The sequence below is a fragment of the Bubalus bubalis genome, chromosome 11 (assembly GCF_019923935.1).
Source record: "Bubalus bubalis isolate 160015118507 breed Murrah chromosome 11, NDDB_SH_1, whole genome shotgun sequence".
Classification (NCBI taxonomy): Eukaryota; Metazoa; Chordata; class Mammalia; order Artiodactyla; family Bovidae; genus Bubalus; species Bubalus bubalis.
The window spans coordinates 52,114,696-52,135,447 of NC_059167.1; the positions used below are offsets into that span (position 1 = coordinate 52,114,696).

The 20,752-nt window shown below is 44.3% G+C and overlaps 1 protein-coding gene across 2 annotated transcripts in view; it reads right to left on the bottom strand.

Moving 5' to 3' along the window:
* MYO1E (myosin IE) overlaps positions 1 to 20,752 on the bottom strand; it is a 217,093-nt gene that overhangs the window by 17,726 nt on the left and 178,615 nt on the right. For both annotated transcript variants that reach the window (XM_025295700.3, XM_025295697.3), the window contains exons 20-26: positions 17,681 to 17,795; positions 17,304 to 17,473; positions 15,768 to 15,913; positions 8,609 to 8,755; positions 6,886 to 7,043; positions 4,737 to 4,829; positions 1,717 to 1,918 (exon numbers count right to left, since the gene is read on the bottom strand). In XM_025295700.3, coding sequence (XP_025151485.3) covers positions 1,717 to 1,918; positions 4,737 to 4,829; positions 6,886 to 7,043; positions 8,609 to 8,755; positions 15,768 to 15,913; positions 17,304 to 17,473; positions 17,681 to 17,795 — 1,031 coding nt within the window. The remainder of the gene's footprint in view (positions 1 to 1,716; positions 1,919 to 4,736; positions 4,830 to 6,885; positions 7,044 to 8,608; positions 8,756 to 15,767; positions 15,914 to 17,303; positions 17,474 to 17,680; positions 17,796 to 20,752) is intronic.

A 20,752-nucleotide genomic window follows, 5' to 3' on the forward strand; every position in this document is an offset into this window, starting at 1 on the left:
AGGTGGGCAAGAGGGAGGGGAAGAGTGGGCTGCAGCAGCCCCGTTATGGGGTTCAGCAGAGAGAACTATTCCACCACTGAGGATCATGTCAGAGATTCTTGCCAAGAGTCAGAGATTCCTTAAAAGCCACTAGTTCACATCAACAGATGAAGAAGCTGTGGTACATATATACAGTGGAATGCTACTCAGCCATAAAAAGAACACATTTGCGTTGTAGTGAGGTAGATGAACCTAGAGCTTGTTACACAGAGTGAAGTAAGTCAGAAAGAGAAAAACAAACATTGTTTATTAATGCATATATATGGGATCTAGAAAAATGGTACTGATGAACCTATTTGCAGAGCAGGAATAGAGATGCAGATGTAGAAAATGGAAAACTTGTGGGCACAGCAGAGGAAGGAGAGAGTGGGATGGACTGGGAGAACAGGGCTGACATACATACATTCCCATGCGGGGGACAGACAGCTGGCAAGAAGCTGCCGCGTAGAACAGGGAGCAGAGCCTGGCGCTCTGCGGTGACCTAGAGGGGTGGGCTGGGGGTGAGGGGGCAGAGGCTCAGGGCAGAGGAGGTATGTGTGCACACAGAGCTGATTCACGCTGTGGTATGGCAGAAACCAGCACGACACTGGGAAGCAGTTATCCTCCAATTAAAAACAAATGGAAAGAGTCACTAGTTCGGCCACCACGAGACAAAAACTGCTTCATTGCCACCGGCACCGGCACCACCACGTTCATCATCAGGCTACAGCTGACTGAGCAGCCCGCTACGTGCCTGGAACCACGGTAGATGTTTTATTTAAATTCTCTCTAGTCCTCCCAGCAACGCTGCAAGTTCGGTGGTATTAAACCAGTGTACAGATAAGCAAAATGCAGCCCGGAGAAGGTAAGAAGCAGGTCCAATATCAGCAGGGGCTGAGACAGGATTCTCACCCTTCTCTGGTGTATGACGCAGTCACTACAATACTCCTGTCTGTGGTTTCCATCTGCTCTGTGACTAAATACTTTCAGGGACAAGGTGCTTCTTACATCCTAGGGCAGTTCATCTTTAGGCTACTGGAATGCTTTTTTATCAGTGCCAAAATCTACTTCCTGGCAGAGTTCGCTCCCTTGTCTTAAAGTTCACTCCCTTGTCTTAAACTCCACAGGACACAGCCAACTCCTTTTCCCCTACTGATAACTCTATCTGCACAGAGTTCCATGAATCTTTACTTCTTTCAACTAAAAAGCTGGTTTCTTTCCTTCCCTCTTCTGTTCTAGAAAGGCAGACAGGCTCTTATTTTAAAGCCTTGACAGTCTGTATTCATAAACAAACATCTACACCTCACAGAATGCTGGGATGGTACTCCTTATGTTTCTAATGACTCTCTGAGCCACTGTGTTTATGGACCTTTAGCAGAGACATAAATCAACACCCCCATTATTCCTCAACCATCTCAGAGAGCAAAATAGGTCACAGAGTGATTCAGTCTCAGGGTGGAAGGGAACCCCTTTTCTAGTGTTTCCAGGATAAGACCTTTGACATCAACTTGGCTGTACTTTTCGAGATGCCAACCTAGAGCCTCACAGCCCTGGGGCTGGATGAGGCCGGGTGACCACACGTGGGTGCAAAACTCATCTTGAGAATCATGCACAGATGATGCCCCACGTTCTTGAACCCTGGTGTGACTGATGGCGATGGAGGTCACAAGGGTCACTCACAGCAGGTGGCACTCTTACCCGGCAGCACCCTGGTCTGGGACCTTGAGGAAATCCAAGCTCTCCAGCGCCTGTGATGCTCGGCCCGAGCCGATGGACTGCTGCTGTGGCAAAGGCGGGCGTGCCATGGACGTGTACAGGCTCTTCTGATTTGGCCTCTGGTTTCCAGCAGCATAGGGATATGGCACAAACTGGTTTTTAATGACTCCATTCTGATGCAATCCTAGAAAGAGGAAAACAGAAGAAAACAAAGCTGAAAATTTCTGATCCTGTGCTAAAAGGCTCTTCAAACTTTTCCCCTCTATTAGCCAAGAGCAAGTTACTTAGCTTTGCCAGGCCTCAGTTTCCTCATCTAAGGGCATAACTGCTAACATCGTATATTGTGAAGAACAGACCCAAGACATCGTAAACTGCCTGGCAATGTGTGAAACACAGCAGACTCTCACGTGTGCTTGTTGAACTTGACATTAGAACTACCAGATGTTCAGGGTTTCAAAGCCGACAGTCAAAGAAAGGTAAGCTTCTGACTAGTTGGAAGGCACATTTTTGGGTCTAAGAAAAATGATGAGGTTATGATTCAAAAGGGCTGGCAGGCAGCTGTTTAAACAGCTGGACATCCCTTTTCAAGGAGTCAGTCCTGGGTGCACTCTGTGAGAGCCAGTCATGGGAGACGGAGAGAGGAGTCCACACAGGCAGGGGAAATGTGGCCACTGGTTGGATTAATCTGAACAGAGCAAGCTGTCCTAGTCAAACGACTGTTCCTAGTCAAGATCACATTATCTGGTGAGTGATGGATTACGGTGCTGCGCTCCAAACCGCACAACCTTGCCTGAAAGGGGAGCTGTTGTTCTACGTTATGGATGCAGAAGCCCTTTCCTCTTCTCTCACTGACAGGTTTGGGCAAGAATGAAGGGGAACAAGGCTCCCCAAGGCACACCCACCACAAAACCTCTTCCATCCCAATTAAGAGAACAACTCTTCAGTACCAGTGGGATGACACTTAGTTTATAAAGGGGAATTGAGGTTCAGGTTTGCCTGCCTCTGATAGCTACTTGACCTTGAGCAAGACACTTGATCTTTCAGAGTGTCAGTTCAGTTCAGTTCAGTCACTCAGCTGTGTCCGCCTCTTTGCGATCCCATGAATCACAGCACGCCAGGCTTCCCTGTCCATCACCAACTCCCGGAGTCCACCCAAACCCATGTCCATCGAGTCCATCCAACCATCTCATCCTCTGTCGTCCCCTTCTCCTCCTGCCCTCAATCTTTCCCAGCATCAGGGTCTTTTCAAATGAGTCAGCTCTTCGCACCAGGTGGCCAAAGTATTGGAGTTTCAGCTTCAGCATCAGTCCTTCCAATGAATATTCAGGACTGATCTCCTTTAGGATGGACTGTCAATTTCTTCATTAAAGAAACAAGGAGCTTGGTGAGACCCCACTTGCTGCCCAAGTCACCAAGGACAGCCAAGGGCATCCAGAGTGGGACATATTCTAGGGCCATGACAAATCAAAGAAGGTCCCACAGATGGGCTGCTCTGTGCCACCCATGAACCAGCTACCCTTGTAAGTTCAGAAATTAAGAGCCAGCATTTAGAAATGTTCACAGACATATATCATGTCTGCTGAATCTAATAAGAAATTTTGGCTTGTATTTTGATTGCTTTTAAAATCCTAGTAGTTTTTAATATATCTTACAAAAGTATAGTTTGTGATGGGTTAAAAATTAAGGGAAAAAAACAACACAAAAAACGAAACCAAAGCTAAAAAACCCCCTAGCCTTTGATCCTTCACCACAGAAAGTTTAAGTACTGACGTAAGGGACTTGGGTCTAATTGCCTCATTTTATTGATGAAGAAACTGTCATGTACAGAGGTTGGGGGCTGTGCTCAAGGTCAGGTAGTTGGTCTGAGGCAACTCTGGCCAGTGTAGTTGAGGCAAATGAACTTTCCAGGTGGTCTGGCCAAGGTTTTGCACGAGTGGCTGGCGCATAAGTAGTAACACAATACTACACGGTTCTCTTAGGTTCTTTTGTGCTTGGATTTTCTTTAAGAATAAAGGCAAAGAGGAGGAAAGACAGCCGGGCCAGGCAGGATGGGGACTCCAAGAGAGATGAGAACTGGCTTCTCACTGATAGGCACCGCTGTCCATACTTCAGCACGCCACTATGCGATTCCAGGGCAGGAGACTAAAGAAATGCTTCCTACTGCTTATTTTGGGTGCTGCTACAAACAGATTGCCTTGTCTGGCATGATCTGAGTCAAGCGTGGTCCAAAGATGACCCTTTTAAGACCTACAACCCTAAACTTATGAACATCAAACTTTCTGGAGGCAGTTTCTTATTAATAGAATTGTGAGTGATGGAAAAACACTTGTGAATTTAGAGAGCACACTTCCAATACTAAACAGATTTTAAAGGGCAAAACCTCTTACATTTATTTGGGTTTGGATTTTGACTTGCATGCTATATGTTATCAGTTAAACAATAAGAAAAATGTAACATAAGATCTAAAAATTTTTTGGTATCAATTTTGCAATTCTCTCACATATTACTTTATTTTTTGGAGCCAACCTCCTAGATCCTATCTGACTAAGAATAAAGACTTTCTGTTTCTTCATTCAGCTGTTAACTAGATGCAAAGCATTGTCAACGTTTGGCTAGAGCTGGGTAGTGATGGTGGGGTTATACCTGCAAACTCCAGTTTCCATTAAGGCAGCATCCTACATCTTAAAAACTGATGACATTCTGGTTGCCATGGGCAGTGAACTCTTTTTCCTATTACTGATGTCGGAAGCCTTTCCTAAGGAAGTAATTCTTCCAGGTAATGAAATGCAAATCGCTAACTTAGCTACAGTGCGGTCTCACTGGTTCATGCACAAGTCCCGTGAATTTTAGGGTCACAGGTAGGGCCATCATGTTGGGAGGAAGACATCTGACACTGAAACGGCTCATGGCTGGCTAATATGTTGGCATCTGTTGGCTGATGCATTTCTTCCTCGATGCATTTTACTCATCTGGGTCTCGCCCACAGTGCATGCTAGGCTCACCTGGTGGCAGAGGGGCAGCTCTCATCGGGTAGTTGGCATTGTGAGTCCTGCTGGAATAATCTCTGCTTTGAATTGTATTCCTTCGGGTAGGACCTGAAATAAGCCAGCAAGATAAGGTTCAGATCAGTGCTATTGGCTGGTTTTTATGGCTCCTGATGGATTTTTGCTGGTGGAAAACTTTTGAGAAGTTTGGAAGGCAGGTCTCTGTGGGATCTATAGGAGACTGGTTGCAGGGTAGACAGGCTATGTGAGGGGTATGCTGTCCTGGCAGCAACTGGACGGGAGGGGCCGGAGGACACATTGACAGAGGGGGAGATTTGAAATGTCAGAGACAATGGCTTTACAGAGAATTATTAATAAGCATACAAAAGGGTTTCTATTGTTGTTGACTTTGCGAAGAGACAGATGGGTCAAATGAATGTTCGCACTCATGTTCTGGCCACAGAGCACAGAAGCTGAGGCTGTGTTAGCTGCATACCATGGTCCCTGGAGTGGACACCACAGCTCCCCCACCTCTGCTGTCGTCCAGAGCCTTCCTCACCAGAGTTTGTGCTCTATAGTCTTTGAAGGAAACACAGAGATGCTGAAGGGGAGAAGCAGACTGGCACCCTTGACACAGATGTGCAAGCATCAGAAAACAAGCAGTGCTAAATGGAGCCCTGTGGGGCTAGAATGAGGCCCGGGGAGGTGGGGCGACTGGGGGCCAGACGAGACCTCTGAGGAGACGATGTGTTGGAAAGGACAGCAGTCAATAAGGTCTTGAGTGGGACATGAAGGAGAGGACAATTAGGCCAGCTGGAACAGGGCTGCAAAGGAAACTCCTAGTAAAGAGAAGAGCAGGAAGTGGCAAGGGATGAACAGCACAAAGCAGAGGAGCCGGGTATCAGGTCCTGGGGTGAGGGGGGGAGGCCAGGTGTGGGGGTCCCCCTTCCTGCCCTCCCCGTCTCATGGAGATACGCTAAAACACCGTATTACACAATGGCTCACTTCGAGGCCCACTGAGCAGTGCTCTGACTCATCCTGCTGGTTATCCATAGCGCTCCTTGGCCCGGCCCTGTGCCCTGGGGTCTGAGCCAGTGGACTGCTAGGCTTCTGCATTCCAGTCGGGTTTGGCCGTTTGGGAAGCACTGGCAGGAGACTGGAGTGCCAGAGGGGACAGGAGTTGGGGTTAATTTTCCCCCCAAATTTAAGTATTTAATTTACATTATTGTGTTAGTTTCTGATGTACAACAAAGTGATTCTGAGACATGTTCTTTTTTAGATTTCTGGGGTCTCCTCTACCTACATCCTTAGGGTAACAGTAGCATCTTGGTCTTCTCTTCCCGAGCCCCAACCCTGTTCCCTTCATCCGGCCCACGTCTCTGTAAAGAGTCCTTTTATGTAAACGTCTCTTCAAAAATCCCACCTAAATGTGCTGTCTTCTGCAAGTACTCACTGATACTCAGATGTACACCATTTTCTGAATGGCTACTTTTCTGTGCTGTATTAGTGAGTTATACAGTGCATGCCACTGGAGACAGAAGCCATAAAGGCCCATTTTATACTTGGCATACTCTTCACTGATCATACATGTGGACTGTATTCTGTAACGGTGGCATCTAAAAAAAAGAAGCATAGGCCAGTAAAAGGAGTCACACTACAGAGTGCGAGTTCGTGCATGAATGTCTCCTAATGAAACACTTTAAGTGAAGGAGGGAGATATCAAACATGACGCCCTGTAACAGAGTGAAGCCTTGTAAGGAGTTGCTAAGTGCGGTCAACTTCTTTAACACTGACACAAAGGATGAAGTTTGTATTGTTGACAAGACTGGACTGGAAAGGGCTGGGAAATGTAAAGCCAACAAATAGATTTGTTTTAAACATAATTAATACTGTAATGCCAGGAATACTACACGTAACTACTAAATGATTCAGAAAAGTTTAACCTGCCCATTTGCCCTGATGTTGGTTTAGTCTGAAACATTTCAATCAGAAGAAAACCCCAACCACAGGAAGCAGTCAAGGCACTAGTTCTTTGGCCCGCAGATCTGTGAGCATTATGAGCATTTGGTGGGAAAAGAGTTTAGCTTGGAGAGAGGGTGAGCAGGGGCCAGGCAGGGAGCCCAGCAGCCCAGCAGCGGCCCCGCCCGTGGGGCCCATGCACACTTACGGGAGTTTCTGGGCAGCCCAGGTCCGATGCTGACCTGCAGCACTTTGTTGCTGGGCTTGAGGATGGCCAGGTCGCCAAAGCCTTGGTGGAACTGCACTTGCCGGGAGCCCCCTGCACTCCAGGGTCCCCAGTTCTCCTTTTTCAACTTGATTTCAAGCCTGTGACAAGTGTATATATTGGAATTAACAAAGGAAAGGAGAGAAGCAGGGAGAAAGTGGTATTCACAGACCCCAGCCTGGAGTTGCTTTGTAAAAACAAAACAAGACCAGATCACGGGAACCAGTCCGGGGCCCAGTGGACGGGCATGGCGCAGGCTGAGCCACCAACCAGAGGCGGAGCATTTGGGGGCCCAGTCCCTGGGAGATAATAGCTGGTAAGGGAGGTGCCCCAGTGTTGGAGTGCTGTCAAGTGGAGGCAGGTGGGGACAGAAGGAAAGGCCACCCTCCAGGCCACACCTGCTGTGCTGCCTCACCGTGTCCTCTCTGACTGCCCAGGTCTGTGTGAGGAGGACTGAGAGACGCCAGGCAGAGAGCTCAGTCTCCTTTGCACAGAATGAGGCTAGTATTTTTAAGTTTGTTTTTTTTTAATTATTTTTTAAACTGTTTTTTTGTACTGGGGTAACTCAGCCATACATATACATGTATCTATTCTTCCCCAGACTCCCGTCCCATCTAGGCTGAGAATGTGGCTACTATTTAATTAAGTTCTATTCCTCCACCTTCACCCCCACCCCAGGGAGGAAAAGACACTAGCAACCAATATCCAAATAAGAGGGAAGTTTACTCACAAATGCAAAACTCCCCAGCCAGTTTTTTTTATTTCCTATGTTGCCCATATGCCTACATAATGCAATTCCATATTCTGCTTTTTTAACCTTGTATTTTTATTTTGTAAGACTAGAAAAACCATAATTGCCAGTAGCTGCCTATTCTTTTGAGCAGCTCGGCTTATACATATTCTTACTTTTTTTGAGTTACTCCCTTATCACAAATTCTCAGACAAAAATAACTGCCCCTGGTACTCATGGCCAAATTGTTTGAAAAAGCTGTAATGATTTCATTCTACTTCTAGTGTCTATTTCACTTCAACCACAGCAGCATGGGTTATGCTAAGTCCCCCACTCTTGGAACGAAGGCTTTATTTTGGCCTCTTGCTTGTGAGTAGGAAGAGTGGAGGGTATCCTCGTTTCATAGATGGGGAAATTGAGAAGAACAAAAAGCCAAATAAATCACTTGGCAAACACGAGCCTAGAAGTTCAACAGTCTGCCAGTGTCTGGTACATGAGACGATGTTATTAAAGTAAATGAAGGTGAGCCCGGACACGAGACACTGGCCGTCCACGGCCCCCAATCTCCAAATGCCCCACCAGCAGGCTGTATCATGCACTCATCTTGGGGACTTAAGCCCCAATCACTTTCTTCTGCTTCAGCCTTACACTACTTCTACCTGCTCTGCAAAATAAAATATTCCTTCATTGGTAAGATACAAAAATCTGCCTTTCTTGACCTCAGGTTGGTGACCTTTGCCCAAGGGATAAAATATACCAGTCAATGAAGTCATCTCACAGAAATGCAAAAGTAACCTTCCCAAAGTCCATGGCAACCACCCTGACTGTCCTCTGCAGGCCCTAGAGCTCCTTAGAGCCACCCAAGCCAGTCAGACCCCCACCCCTACTCTGCAGTGGACCCCAGCAGTGAGATCAAGGCCCCAGACCCCAACTTACGTGTTGCTAAATTTCAGAGGTAGTTGCTTCTGGGTTTTTTCCTCATAACGCTTTGCTAAGAGGCTCAAGAACTCAGTTTTGAAGACAGATTCAAGCAAACTGTCATATTCTTGCTCATGAAGAATAAAAAGGTCATCCTGCATAGTACTGCAAAGAGATTGTAAAGACTCAATGAAAGTTGCAGTTTTGTTGATTCCATGATTTTTTTTCACCCTTTTTTTAATCCTGTAAGATAGCACTAAATTTCTACCATCTTCCTCTGCTACTGAAAATCTTTAAAACAGAACACAACAATGAAGTACAAAAATAAAATCCCTAATATATGCTTTTAAAAGAGGTTTATAGTCTACCAACAGCATGATCAAAATACTCTCTCACATGACTTTTAAAATCAGGAAATTAAGGACAATTTAGTCTGTGTTTTAAAAAAGCCATTTTCAAATTCAACTTCTATGTTCTTAAAATCATAAAAATCCAGAATGTTATGACTGTGGTAAGAAAGGGACAATTCCTCATAAGTCCCAAGTCAGCAGAATTTAGGATATGGTTGCAGCTATTGTAATACATCCTAACTTGAAGAACTATAAGCTCCATTATCAAAAGAGAAGCCAAAGTCCTACGCTTCATAGGCATGAGTCGGGAGCCTTCAGGTATTCGGTGCTCTGCTAATACTGCCTGCCAGATGCATAAACAGATCAAACTGCAGAGAAATGAGAGACAGGTGTACACACAGCAAATACAGTCCCCACCTTCAGGGTGGGTCAGGGAAAGGACATGCCTTTGTGGGAGTTCCTTGTTTGGACAGGGTAGGGCTGTTGGGGAAAATTCATACCCACAGTGGATGTTAGGAGCTGCAGGAAGAATGGAAGAGAGAGGCTGAGGGGCAAAGCCAGTTCCGGGGAATATGTTTAGTGGTAAGGGGACTGATTAGATAGTTCCTCTCCAGGCCCAGCCAGAGTTTGTGGAAATCAGAACACATATACACTTGAGAATTTTTCTTCCTTAGTTGCTAGATGTATTGCTCAATTGCTCAGCTGAAAGAGGCCACCACCCCCAAGGCTTCAAGAGGAGAGTGTACAGAGGGGGAAGAGGGGAAAAGGAGCCGATTTTTGGTGTATGGGGTGGAGTGAAACTCCCATTTCAGCTGCTGGATTCATGTCTGGGCATGTCCATTTGCCTGGCTGGCCTTTAGGCGGGACAGTGATTATTTGACTGGATTATTAAAGGAGTCCAACACAAGAAACCTTGAGTGGTTAAATGTGTGCAGACTATTAGGAGTTTCCTGATCATGAAGAAATAAAGCCAGCAGGCCAAAACATCAAGGTCAATTATCAGCATGAGTCTGGAAATGAGAAGAGACTGTTTGGACATTAGGACTTCAACCATCAAATTCAAGAGCTTCTCCTCCCTTTGGTGACCGGAGTCAGAAAATCAGGAAATTCTCTTGACCCAAGCCAGAGCTTCAGCTCATTCCCCTTGCCTCAGCCCAGGTTCCTAGGTCTGAAAACAAAGCTTTTACACCTTGTTTTTTTTCCCTAAAATATCAGACTTATTTTTGGACTTCACCTCCGTCTTCTTCACATGCTCAAGCTGCAATTCCTTACAGATGTTTGACGTAGGAGCCTATGTTGAAAGAAGCTTAACTAGTCCCCGGTTTGGCTCTTGATTGGTTCTTTATCCTGTTTTTGTGGCTTATTGTTGTGCTGCTGACCACACTAGAAATGCTTGGTTTACTCCCTTAACCAAATCTTCTTCATAAAAATGTTAGTTACAAAACCCTGGGTAAAGTTTTAAAGGAGTTTTTTCTTTTTTTTTCTTAAGTTGAAAAGGCAATTTCAGCTAGGATGGCCCCTGCTTGTATTTAAAGTCTCAAAAAGAAATGTTTCCTGCTTATGAAATAGATGCTCCTTTAAAAGCATTTTCATTTATTTATTGAGGCTGTGCTGAGTCTGTGCTGCAGCACCCAGGCTTTCCCTAGTTGCAGCATGCAGGGGCTTCTCTTGTTGTGGCAAATGGGCTTATTTGCATGTGGGATCTTAGTTTCTTGACCAGGGGTCAAACCTGAGTTGCTTGCCTTACAAGGCAGATTTTTAACCCTAGACTACCAGGGAAGTCCCCAGTGCTGCTTTCAGTAAACTGAGAACTACAAAGGTAAAAATTAAAAGCAGAAGAAAACAAGCCTTATCCAGAACTCTACCACCCAGAGATACCAGTAGCACCAGTTTGGGAGCCTACTTAATTTTTCTGAGAAATGCAGATACATGTGGTGTCAGGCCTTCTGGGAAGAGCTTCACCCAACCACAGGGGGAAGGCTCAGTCCCATTTTTGTGTCCCAGGAATATCCTGGAAACCAATCAATCTCTCCACACTTGTAAGCTGTGTGCCCCATGTTTAGCCAGGGCATGGCTCCTCCTTCCAGAACGCCCTGAGGCAGGGACTGTTTCTCACCCACTGCAAATCCAGAGTTGGACACAAGGTTGGTGGTCAGTCCAAAAATGAAGAAAACTTCCAGGTTTCCAGAGCTCAAAATCCATAGGAAGTCAAGATTTCAGGAAAGCATCAGGTCAGCGGAGCAGATCCCAAGTGAAGGAGGCTGTTCTTATTGCCAGAGGGTTAGGACAATTAGGCAACGAACCATTTTTAGGCAAGAATGTCATGCCCAGGAGTGCTGGGGCCTGTCTAAAGACCACTCCTTCTAGGCAGACTTTCCTAGGATGTACAAGTACTGGAAATCCACTGACCCACGCAGGCAGCCCTGAGGCTTTTGATCTTAGGCCTCTGGGGGTCGGCTACAGGAAAGAGAGGACTACTAGAAGCTTCGTCAGAGAGAGCTCCATATAGGTGATTTTGTTTCAAACCTCATCAGCTACAACAGGAAGGCAAAGAATACGGGCCATTGTACCTCCTGACCACTCTTCCAGCAAATTGAGTTTTTCAAATAAGAGCGAGACGAGGTCAGTTCCTCGATGGCTCAGCAGGAAAAGAATCCGCCTGCAATGCAGGAGACACAGGAGACTCGGGTTTGATCCCTGGGGTGGGCAGAGGCCCTGAAGGAGGGCATGGCAACCCCCTCCAGTATTCTTGCCTGAAGAATCCCATGGACTGAGGAGCCTGGCAGGCTACAGTCCAAAGGGTTGCAGAGTTGGATACTAAGAGGCTAAGCACACACACACACAGGTCAGTTCGGAATTTGGACAAGAAGCAGCTCTCGAAGGAGCCTTCAGAAATGATGCTTGGCCTTCTATCAGCAGTCCCCGCAAAGCCTTGGAAATATGCCCCAAAGGCATCAGACATCAGGAGTGTGTCACCTCCTGATATTCTCACCATGTCTCCATGAAGGCAGAAATGCAGGCTGTCAGGGCTCGGCCTTTTATTAGATGGGTCTCCTTTCCCTGTGAGTGACTGTTGTCATCACAGGTCTCCGAGCTATTGGGCCTAATCTATTTTTTTTTTTATTGTAAGTTCAAAAAAAGTTTTTAAAAAATTTCAATTAAAAAAAAATTTTCAATTATAATTCAACTAGATATATTTCAGTACACTTATAAAAGGTAGAGACTTCTAAAAATATGATGTCTATTAAAGTATCAGGAAACACTTTTTATTATGGAAAATTTCAAGTATATCAAAAAGTAGAGAAGCAGAATGAACCACATGTCAGGAGGTTTCAACAATGATCAATCCACAGACAGTCAAATTCATCTGCAGTCTCATTCCCCCCACTTCCATGCACCAGCTAGGTTATTTTACAGCAGAGTATAATCATATTTTATCATTAAACATTTCAGTGTCTATCTCTAAAAGATAAAGCCTTCTTAAATATAAATAACCACAATATCATTATCACACCTAAAGGAATAAACAGTAAATCCTTCATATAAAATATTTGCCACGTTCCCTGGTGGCTCTGACAGTAAAGAAGTCGCCTGCAATGCAGGAGAACTGAGTTCAATCCCTGGGTCGGGAAGATCCTCTAGAGAAGGGAATGACAACCCACTCCAGTATTCTTGCCTGCAGAATTCCATGGACAGAGGAGCCTGGCAGGCTACAGTCCATGGTCACAAAGAGTTGGACACAACTGAGCAACGAACACTCGTAACACACTTGTAAAATATTTAGTTATTTTACATTTCCCCAAATTGTCCTGTATATTTTCTTGTATGGTTGGTTGGTTGGTTTGAATAGGCAGCTGTGAGCCAATTTGGCCTCCCCAGTAGTTATAAGAGTTAGGGATGGGCTGAAAGATCAGGTTTGTAGGACACTTGGTAGTCTGAATTAGAAGAAGCCATTAGGTGTTCATTCTAGCCAACAGTCAAGAAGTAAGTTCCATAAAGTCTTCAAAACACACAAAACGACTCTCTTCCCAAAGTGCAAGACAACTGTTCAAATTTTTCTCTATACTAATACTGAAATATATTGAGAATACACGTGTACACACACCCACACAGATACGTTCTCCTCGTACCACAATCGATTTCTCCTCTATGTTTGATTCTGCACACACTATCTGATTGCACTCCTAACTTGGTTTAGATTACTAGCCTATCCCGATGGCTGAAAGAAATGAGGCAATGGTTATTAATCCTGGCAAACTGGGGCTCAGTGTGTAACACACAGAAATAACACCTTTAAACGACTCGGGCTCTTTTTCCCTCCTAGAGTCAGAACAAATTTCAGGCTAAGTACCTCATTTTATTACATCCTCCAATAAGGAAAGGCCACAGGGAAGCAAACATCCAGACCGTGAATACTAAAAAGAAAGTGGAAAAAGAATCTGATCTTACTGTGAGACACTATATCCCCAGAGGCTGTGAAAAAAGAAAAAGAGAGAGGGAAAAAACTTGAGTGTGAATATCCCACACCTTGGTAAGCCTCAGAGACTTGATCAACAAGACACTGAGTGTCAAAGTGCTAGATACGCATGTAGATATACAACGATCAAGCGCTGCTTAAGGCCTCTGAGGGCTGCAGACACACCTAGGCAGTAGTAACAGTAGGAACAACACTCACTCTCAAGAGTAGTGAGCACTTGTGTCCCAGAGCTGTGACTCCTGGGCTTTCAACTGTCAAGTGTGCCCAGCACATTTTAGCTCACTCAACTTAGCCCAGGTATAAGCCCTTGTTCCCATGCAAGATAAAAAAAGAAGCTTCCACTTGCATTCCTTGGACCAGCAAGGGCAGTCTTGGGGCCCAGTAACCAGGAGAGTGTGGTCAGCAGGTTGTGGCCTGGTCAACTAGCTGAATGATCAGAAAGACCTTTGGGAAACTGGACAGTGCCTAGAGTGTGTCTGTGAAATCCATGGCACTGAGAACCACCTGAGGTGTGGCTGCAAAGAGCTGCTGATGAACATATCTGCTTACCAGTTCTACCGCATCTTGAACTGAAGTGTTTTAAACACTTAACGTCACTGCCCTGCCTGGCTCTTTATCAGGAAAATTGGGAACAGACAAAATCAGAAACCACAGTGACATAGGCAAGAACAGACACAACTTAAAATCTGCTTTGGATGATGGCACTGGAGCCAGGCTTTTCTAGCCTGGTAAATTAGTTTTGTGCACAAAAACTCGGCTTTTGCCTAAGAGCAGCGATTTTGTCTTGTGTGTGGAATAAGAGTCTAGAGGAATCCAAATTCCAAGAAGACATATCTGCAGGTTCTGGTTAATAGAATGACAGCCCGAAGCTTGCCCTGGCAGAAGTTGAGGCATCCTCAGAAGGGCCCCAGGGCATGACTCAAGGAGGAAGCCTCAAAGGGGCCTTTCTTCCTCTTTTCTTTGCCTTCTGTGGCCTGAGGATTTCCTCTCATCACAGGGAGGATTTGGGGAAGTCTCAGCATATGCAGGTCCTTGCCATTTTGTGCTTTATTGTGCCCATCTTTGCATGAAATGTTCCCTTGGTATTTCAAATTTTCTTAAAGAGATCTCTAGTCTTTCCCATTCTACTGTTTTCTGCTATTTCTTTGCATTGTTCCCTTAAGAAGGCTTTCTTATCTCTCTTTGCTATTCTCTGAAACTCTGCATTAAGTTATTCAGTTGGGTGTATCTTTCCCTTTGTTCTTTGCCTTTTGTTTCTCTTCTTTTCTCAGCTATTTGTAAGGCCCCCTCAGACAACCAGTCAGCCTTCTTGCAATAAAGGACAGAAATGGTATGGACCTAATAGAAGCAGAAGAGATCAAGAAAAGGTAGCAAGGATACACAGAAGAACTCTACAAAAAAGTTCTTAATGACCCAGATAACCATGATGGTGTGGACATCCTGGAGTGTGAAGTCAAGTGGGCCTTAGGAAGATTACTACAAACAAAGCTAGTGAAAGTGGTGGAATTCCAGCTGAGCTATTTCAAATCTTAAAAGATGATGCTGTGAAAGTGCTGCACCCATTATGCCAGCAAATTTGGAAAACTCAGCAGTGGCCACAGGACTGCAAAAGCTCCTGTGGCCACAGGACTGGAAAAGGTCCTTCATTCCAATTCCAAAGAAAGGCAATGCCAAAGAATGTTCAAATTATCGTACAATTGCACTCATTTCATAAACCAGAGTGCTGATGAGAAGAGCAAGGGTGCCTGCCTGTGAACCTGGAGTTGAAGGGAGCATTTGGCAATGACCCCAGGGTTACAGATTATGGAGACCAATTTGATTCCCCCTCACCCCCGGGGGAATGAACAGGCAGAGGGGCCTCAAGAAATCCAAAGATACTTCCTATCTAGGACAATCCAAGGTCACAGCAAATTAAAAGCAGCATTGATGACCTCATGGCCACCTCTGCTCAGGCTTTTCCTGGTCAAATGGGTTAGGTCTTGATCAGGGGCAAGGTGGGCTTGGGGGCAGGACTCAAGAATGTTGATCCCCCCCTTCAATATCAGCAATTATGCCCTGTTTGTTTCACAGACTACATTTTTTTCCCCTCAGATTTTATGGGAGCAAAGGATCTGAGTAACCCTTGACTAGAGGAGCAGATCAGAAGGTAACTTTTTATTGTGATTGTAGTACTTTCTGAGACCCAAGAAGATCAGCTCTTCTTAGGGAAGAAGAGAAAACTGGGTTCTCTTCATCGCCATTTTTACAACTGGGGAGCCTGATGGTGCCTCTCTCCAGGCGGTGTTTGGAATAGCAGATGGCAGCGTCGTGCAGAGGTGGGGCTCCCCTGTCCCCACCCTTGGCCACTTACCTGAGGGACACAGACAGGATCCTTTCCATCTCGATCCTCCGCTTCAGCACTTCCTTCACCAGGCCTTTGTCTGGACCCTGTTTGACCTTTTCTCGTCCAATCAAGTACAAGCATTTTGGAGTCAGAAGCAAGTCTCGCTTTACGCTCTGTAAGGACAGGGGTTTTAGGAAGTGTCAGAGTGACAGCAGTCTACACACAGGGCCTTGGTGACCAGGTGAAAGGAGGCAGCTTTAGGCGGTGAACTTTCACTACGATCGGATGGTGATTCCCTTTATCATCTAAGTCTTTCGAGAGCAAAAGAACATGTTGCTTATGATTGTTAGGTTGACATATACAAAACTGCTGATACTTGACTCCCTTTAACTTATAAAAATGTTAGACTCATATGGATCCACCCAAGGGATCAGGGCAAACCAACACGCAGGATGACCCTACCAATGATCTGCTCCAGGATGTTTCTCATACAGGGATCCCTCAAGGGACCCTGCATATGTAATTTTTGTGAGTCCACTAAATTTTTACTTTTTAAAAGTGATACATTTTCATTTCAATGGTAATCCTTAAAAATCTAATATAAATGTACTGTGTTATATCCAAACAATACTGAGAGACTTAACATTCATGTTTGTATTCAAACCTGCCACCAGAGCAGCTAGCCCCATATTCAGTTTGTAAGGAGTGATTTGGTTTTGGCAAAACAACATCATCCTTCTTCTGAAATTAATATCGTTCTTTCTTTATTTTTTCCCCGACCAAAAACCAAACAAGAAATTACTCACATAAAAAGCTCTTAATGGCTCATAATCTATTATGGCTTCAGATTTCACTATTACAGTCAAAATTTTATTAGGCAAAAGAAAAAAGACAATGTCTAAAGAAAGAGGTTAAAAAAAACATCAGCTGTCCTCCAGTGGCTCTGTCAAAGCCCCGCATAGTCATTTGCCCAGGGAAAATGGATAAGAACACTTCGTTTTATATTCTCAATCTTTTGATCCAATGAGTCTACTCCTAACAATTTACTCTAAAAGCATAAGTAGACAAATGCACAAAGCCATGTGAAAGAATGCTCACAGTATCCATTTACGATGGTAAAAAAAAAAAAAAAGTCACGAGAAGAGATTAATAAGAAACTGGCTCAAAATAATAGTGAAGCAACTGTTGAATGGGATATATGCAGCTAGCTAAACAAAACAATTTATACCAACATATCTATTAATATAGAAAGTTCTCCCTGGTGTATTTTACGAGAAAACCAACACAGAACACAAACCAGCATGTAAGGTAGATTTCAGTTTTGTAAAACTAAATATACAAATGTATGTCTGGATAAAAACGTTCTAAAGGATGCACACAAAATGTTAATAGTGATTGTTTCTGGGTATAGGTGGCTATTTTTCTCTTGGCCTATCTGCATTTTCTACATTTATCTACAATGGACATGTTCTGTTTTGGTAATCCCAAAAGCAAAATGATGAGTTATTTTTAAAACTAAGGAATCCGTTTGGTGACTCCCAGGGGTGGGCAGTCAGCACGTACCTTGAACCTCCTGTCGTACTTGGTCACTGTGTCTGCAAAATCGATCTTCTCCCTCTTGCCCACAAACTGCTGGAGTTCCGGGTGCTCCTCCATCCCAATGTAGTCCCCAATGAAGTTCCTGTTAATACTGTTTCTCCGTCTCTCCTTCTTGTTCAACAGAAGGTTGGAGGCTGCAGTTCCCAAAAGGGCAGAGAAGGAAGAAGGATCAGTCTCCGACAAGGAGGAAAATGCTCCTTGTGGAAAGACACAGAGGGACTCTAAATGAATGCAAGGCTGCAATGCACAGTATGTGCAAAGTACAATGAACTTGTACCTTCATCTAAGCTCAAAAATATCCCTGAGATTTGGTAAATGAATGAAATAAATGACTATAATACCCTCTTCTCTCATTTGGACATATTTCTTCCGGGCCACGAATTTCCTCCATGATTTCTGTATCACTCGCGCATACCCATCGTACTTTCGCTCCCTCATTTCTTCTAGAAGAAAGAGCTGTGAATAGAAAGAAGACAAGTGTGAATCAGTTCACAGGACCTGAACATTACTTTCTTGGATATTTCAAGGACACTCAGTTTAGTCAAGGACACAATGGGAAACAGCTTCTCAGACTCATAAACAAAGGTGAAAAAAAGGTGTTGCTTATGGTCACTATAACTTTTATATATAAATATACAGAGATAAGATATTTATACATACTTTAAAATTTTGTTTAAAAATTAATTCCGTTTTGGTTGCACTGGGTCTTTGTCGTTGCATGCAGGCTTTCTCTGGTTGTGTTGGCGGGGCTACTCTTCGGTGCGGTGCACACGCTTCTCGTTGTGGCGGCTTCTCCTATTATGGAGCATGGGCTCTAGGCACACAGGGCCAGTGGTTGTGGCACATGGGCTTAGCTGCTCCAGAGCATGTGGGATCTCCCTGGATCAGGGATCAAACCCACATCCGCTGCACTGGCAGGTGGATTCTCATCCACTGTACCACCACAGAAGTCCTTATATACATTCTTTTATTAAAAAACAAAGTGGAAAATAGCTGGATCTGAGTGTACCCAGTTGGACCTTAATGATGGTGTCTGCTCTACCTTGTTCCAAACCTCTGTAAGAATCAAATGAGTGATTCAACACACACCCATTTATTTCCCACCTTGATCCAAAGAGGATATTAAGTGGCTAGATCAAATGAGCTCATGGAGGCAGCTTTTAGTGCTGCATATAGCCTCTTACTAGAAGTTGCCAGCTTTTGCAGAAAGCTCGTGCTGCTGTGGAAAGAGGGCTGCCCAACTTTTGGTTCCATGAAAGTACAGACTTCCTGCCTCACAGAAATCTACAGGGAGCCATTGGGCAGAGGACAATAACCAGTGATTGGAGCTGGACTTATGATGTGTTAATAAGGACTTGGATTCACCAAGAGGGGCTGAGACTGATGTGGTTAAAGGCTCATATCAGACACTGGCAGGTCTTGAGACTCAGGTCATTTTAATGATGAATACTGTTGTACACCACTCACCAAAGCTCTAGAGTAACGAAGATGACAGCAAACAGCTGTACTGAACTGAGTACCCACAATGGATCAGGAATCATTCTAGATGCTTTACACACATTACTTCATTCAACCACTCAACAACTACATGTACCGCTTATTTGCATTATCTCCAACTTAAAGAGAAGAACATCAGTACTAAGATTGGGTGGAGCTGGAAAGTGAACCGAGGTCTTTCAGGTTCTGCCAGGCTCCTCCTCACTTGGACATAGAATCTGCATCTAATCAACTCGTAAAATGGTGGGAAACTCTCATTCACCTAGGAAGTAGTTTACATGACTCTCTAGGAATAAAAAACAGACCAATAAAAACCCAAAGTAATGATGATGGATGTCACTGTAAAAACATTCCAGAAGTAAACAGGCAAATTTGGTTTGAAGGCAGCTGGGCTTGATTTGTTGTCTCAGTTTATCTGGGTTTGTACCCTGGAGCGAGTGATCTCTCTTCCTGACATTCAACTTCTGCTTCTCACAGCTCCACCTCAAACTCAACGTATCAAGAGAGGGGCACTTCATTCCACAGCCCTCAGTGCCGTATACAATAAACAAAGGTGCATATTTTAAGGACAAAAGATTTTTTCAACAATTGGACAGAATGTTTAAAAATCTGAGCCCAGCAACTGCCTGGAAGATTATCCATTGGTGTTTTCTTATCTTCTGTGTTGGGTTTCTGAGTAAGTTTTGTTTTCTTCTTCTTTCCCAGAACTATTTTAAGAGCGTCATAGAAAATATTCTTGTGACTCAGAAAGGATGAAGAGTCAACCAATTCCCAACTTCCTATAGACCAGTTCAAAGATGAGCTGGTTTTTAGGTTCTTTCCAAAAGCCATAGGGGTTAGAAATCAGGGAGGTTCAAGAAGAAAGAGAGAGAGAGGGAGAAGAAGAGAAAAGCAAAAAGCATAGACACATGTAACAAAACCAAACTCTCTGATGCCTAATGTGGGTTCTCAAAGCAAATGGGTTATTTTGTAAATTCAGCACATTTAGTATAAAAGTTAAAGCAAAATCACAGGGTAGATTTTTTAAAATCTTTTTTTTTGGCCATGTCTTTCTTGTGGCATGTGGGATCTTAGTTCCCCAACCAGGGATGGAACCCATGCCCCCCGCAGTGGAAGCGTGGAGTCTTAACCAATGGACTGCCAGGGAAGTCCCTAAAAACAATTTTTGTAAAAGTGTTTGCAATGTCAGGGCTAGATGTGGATGGATGAGTAATGCAGGGAGGGGACACAGTAGTAATGATGGGTGTGTGTGTGAAAAAATGGGGGAGAGAAAGAGTCAAGTGAAGGTAAAAATGCAACTGGGAGGAAAACACGGAAAAGAAAAGCCAAAAATAAATCTTGATTTGAAAGTAAAATCTCAAAGCTCAACTGAATCAGAAAAAAAAAAAGCACGAAAAACATTGAGGCTGTTTCTGTGAAAATTCAGCAAGTCGGAAAAGTAAAAACAGAGGAGAGGGTATAAAACAGAAGAGTTCTCCATTGTACCGATAAATCACTCCAGCCTGTTTTAGAAAGAACAGGAACTGTTCTGTGGGTTGCTTAATGGTGTATGACACAACATTTTCATTTTATATTTGGAAATGAAATTGCTGTGAAGCTACAAATATCTCAAAGTGGAAAATGCTACCACAAACTTATCATACAGGTTCTATCGATGTGTGCCACTTACTTATTTAACAGCCTTTAAAGTCATTCAGTTGCGACCATTAGCATTTCTGACCTCAGGCTGATGCTGGGAGGCAGGCAGAACAGGAGTGATAGGGCCCCTTCTAGTGGAGAAAACGCATGGCAGGGCCAGAATCTGCCTCGAGGCAAGGGTTTCCATTACGACCAACACTGCAGGGTCTCTTGGCGATATGGTGACTACTTTTGCCAAATTCACCTCCAACTCTTTTTTTTTTTTTTTTTTTTGGCTA